Source organism: Monopterus albus, unplaced genomic scaffold (assembly GCF_001952655.1).
Source record: "Monopterus albus unplaced genomic scaffold, M_albus_1.0 scaffold26.1, whole genome shotgun sequence".
NCBI lineage: Eukaryota > Metazoa > Chordata > Actinopteri > Synbranchiformes > Synbranchidae > Monopterus > Monopterus albus.
The window spans coordinates 1,344,718-1,348,483 of NW_018127906.1; the positions used below are offsets into that span (position 1 = coordinate 1,344,718).

Sequence of the window (3,766 nt, forward strand, 5' to 3'; positions counted from 1 at the left end):
ATTAAAGTCAGTCTCTACAAACAAGGTGCCACATTTTGCAGCTGAAGATGACTGAGGCGAAGACAAAAGAAGAAACACCTACAAAGAGAGGCTGTTTGTGCAGAGTGGGAGAGTGGGAGAGACATGAATATTACAGCACGCGAGTTAAAGTAAGTGACCAGAATGGCAGCATGTTGTTTCTAGCAGATGTGATTCATCAAGAAACAAACTGTACAAACAGATGTATTCAGTAACGCTGAACCTGCTGTAGTGCACACTTTATATTTTACATTCTCATATTGGAGCCAGTGTTCACATAGTTTCTGGCACAAACAAATAAAGACTGCTTACCTGATTTATATCAGTGAGGCTAAACACCAGAACCACCTCTCAGTAAAACCCAGTCCAGCGGAACAGCAGCACAAACTGCAGCCTCCTCAGTGACCACACAGGTGAACCAGCACCTCTGTGAAACAGTTTGACCACAGAATGAACATTGTCACCGTCACAAAGGAGGGTTTACTGCAGGACTGTTGGATTAGACCGACTCAGTCTGACACAGGGGTTCCTAATAAACTGACCACTGGGTGTGTATACACAACTGTAGGACTGTGCATCTGCTCTCTTTAGCCCGGAAGCTCCAGTGAGACTCAAACCGGACTGATTCCATAAACTGTTCCTTCCTGCTCTCTGCCCCTCCCATCACGTCCTGTTTCCTGAAGCTACGATGTGAACTACGGGTGCCTGGTTGGTACAAACTGTACAAACTGCAGCCTCCAGCCTGAAGCTAGCATTAGCTGGCTAACAGTAAATGTGTCAGTTCAGTAGAATGCTCTGGTTACTGCTGATGGGACACGAAGCTCCAGTTACTCCCAAATTAAAATCACATTAATTCAACACAAACATTTTCCCACTGAGAAAACGTCTCCTTTCTTGTTCTTGGACTTTTTAATGTATAGCCGGTGGCTAGTTTTACGGGCCTTATGCCGTTCACATCATATCAGAGTTACCTGTTCCCCACTTGTCATAGTGTTCACATCAGCATCCAAGTTGTAACTACTGTTGAGTTGAACTGTCAGTTTTATTCTGTTAAGTTTGATATTATCTGACTTGGCACTAAAGAGTACAGAAGTATCAGAAAAGTCTGATGTTAAAGGAAAATAAATATTGAATTTGAGCAGATTTGGTGCCATATTAAACAAAGATAATACTTTTAACCCTCACACATCCAGCTCTGTAGTGAAACGACTGTCACTTTATCACACACTGTCTAAGGATGCAGGAGGGTCACAGGTCTTAACCCTAAAAGCAGCAATGTTGTCTAGAGTTTTTACAAAAGTGGAAGTAAAAAAATGTCAAAATGGTCGTGGTGTTTGTTGAGGAGGCAAAGTTCACTCACTGAGGATGGATTAAAAACTTGAGTGACCTGTGCAACATCCCAAATGAACCTTTCAGGACAAACAAATGCAAAGTTACAGCCAGACGTTTGTCAGGAACAAACAGGTGTCAAAGCAGAAGACACCAAACTGTAGGTCAGTGTCTTCGCTGGAGGTTCAGGACAGTTTGAGGATGAACTCCGAGTTTCCTCTCAGGAAGCCTCCTCTGTGATGTTAAGCCGTTGTGGCAGCAGAGCGTCCCATTAGTCCTCGACTCAGTCCGCTCCAAATGTTAATCTCATTGAATTTATATCCTGAGTCCCCAAATAACTCACTGGAATTATAAAGACGCACCAACTGTGCTTTTACAGCTCTCTCCCCTTTCTGTCTGACTGGGTTTCAGACTGATCACGAAGTATGTAAATGTAGATGCTCTGAGATCCCCTAACTTGTTTTAGTACCTAAGTCTTTTGGATTTGACAGGAGGTTAGCGACACGTGAAGAGGGACAACAACAGTAAGAACGTGCAGGGTGGATGTCATCTCCACATGTACATCTCGGTTTGTTATGGGAGACTTCAGTCCACAGTTCAGTGATGACATATACTAAACTGTTTCCTTCATTTCAGCAGAATTGGACAAAAAACAGCTCCATTATTGATTTCTGCCATCTCAAATGTTTTATCAGGCTATAACTAATTAATGTTAACTCTGTGACTTTGTCTCCAGTTGAAACCTGAAAAAAGAGCTTAAAATAAGCAGATTATAAAAGAATATGCAAAGTCAGTGCCATACGCTGCTACACAGAGACGTGGAGATAAAGAAATCGCGCTGTTCTTTTACTGGACACAGCGGAGTTAGCTCGAGTGTCAGACTCTGTGCTAGGCTAAATGTAGAACAAACGGAACAGAGGTCAGATTTATGTTTTACTATTTATGATTTCAAACAACCTGTTTCACTTTCACTAAAACATCTTTGAGAACAATCTGGAGTTTGACAGACATTTTTCTCATTAACACAGGACAGAGCGGCTAGCGTTAGCACAAACACTAATAGCATCTAGGACACTGGATGTTCCAGTCCTGAACGTAACCTGTAACCCCACTAGATAATGTTATCTAATGCTATGCTAACTGTCTTTTGGGAATGACACTATGTCATACTGCAGTAGTCATCTGGACATGCTAACATTAGCAGAAATAAACACATTGTTTAACGTGCTTGTTACACTTTCTCTTTTTGGTTTTGGACAGATAAAAAACAGACACCACTTCCCACTGCTCTGTTTATCTTAAAGGACCAGTTTAACAGTAATGTAAAACCTCCTGTCCTCTATCTTCTCCAGAGATGCAGGTTTCCGATGGACACCCAGAATGAGTTTAGCCTAGTTTAGCACAAAGACTGGAAGCAGGGGTAACTGTTAGCCTGGCTCCATCAGGTTTAAACATGCTGACAGTGTTTATGAGAGTGAGAATCAAAGTTCAACACGATTCTGCTCCAAGAATACCGCAACAGGAAGGACTTGTCTCTAACTCGCTCTAAATGTAACTGGACGGTCACTGGGTCTCACTGTAGGATAACAGTTAGTACCAAACAGCTGTTTCTAATAACACAGAGACAGGTGGCCAGTCTGAGATGTGTCTGTGCGTCCCTCCACCTCCCGCTTGAAGTCATTTGTTGGATATTTTGCTGCGCCCCTCTTCCTCTGACTGTCTTTAACCTTCTTCTGTGTCTGCATATTTTCTCTGTGACATTACCATCAGACTAAAAACAGGAACTATGAAACCCACGACCTACAGAACTTTGACTTCAGGAGAACACCCAAGGTATAAACTTTGCATGGTCAAATGATGCACGCCGCCCAACCAATCTTTGAGCTCAGTAGTAGCCCGACACCAGCCAGCCCCCCGCCTAGAATCCAACCCGGCTCCAGAGATAGACTTATCCTGGTGGCACGTCTTTTCTCCACCATCTCTTTTCTTTCTTTTGGTTTTTCATGATCCTGCACACCGCCAGTGGGTTTACACTCGCAGGAGAGATACCCTTCCTCTTCCTCCCCCTCCTCCCCTCTTCCTTCCCCCGAGTTTTTTCCATGTGAAGGGTTGCATGCAGCCGGGCTGAGGCCTGGCTCCGTCTGCAGGTCTGAGGAACACCGCCCCCCCAGGATCCTCTCACTCCTCTGTAACATCAAATCTCATTTTATTTTGTTTTTGGGAAATGAACCTCTCTCCTCCCCCTCTTCCTCCTCTCCTCTCAAATCTTTTTTTTTTTTGTTTGCGGTTGCATCCGCGCTCTCTGACATGCACGTCCCTGATTGGTTGGTTGGAGTCTTGAAAGCGCCTCAGTTTGCATGTGCCACCACACCACGCACAATGTTTTGCCCCTCCTATGTATTTCAGCTTCAACTTTGAG

At 43.8% G+C, this 3,766-nt stretch overlaps 1 protein-coding gene across 7 annotated transcripts in view; it reads left to right on the plus strand.

Annotated features, from left to right (window-relative positions):
• grin1b (glutamate receptor, ionotropic, N-methyl D-aspartate 1b) overlaps positions 1-3,766 on the plus strand; it is a 51,870-nt gene that overhangs the window by 13,230 nt on the left and 34,874 nt on the right. For 6 of the 7 annotated variants that reach the window (XR_002274551.1, XM_020595219.1, XM_020595218.1 and 3 more), the window contains exon 5: positions 3,118-3,180. The exons of the other annotated variant lie outside the window; for it this stretch is intronic. Coding sequence is in view for 5 of the 6 variants with exons in the window: in XM_020595219.1 (XP_020450875.1) it covers positions 3,118-3,180 (63 nt within the window). In the remaining variant the exon portion in view is untranslated. The remainder of the gene's footprint in view (positions 1-3,117; positions 3,181-3,766) is intronic. 7 annotated transcript variants of the gene reach the window in all.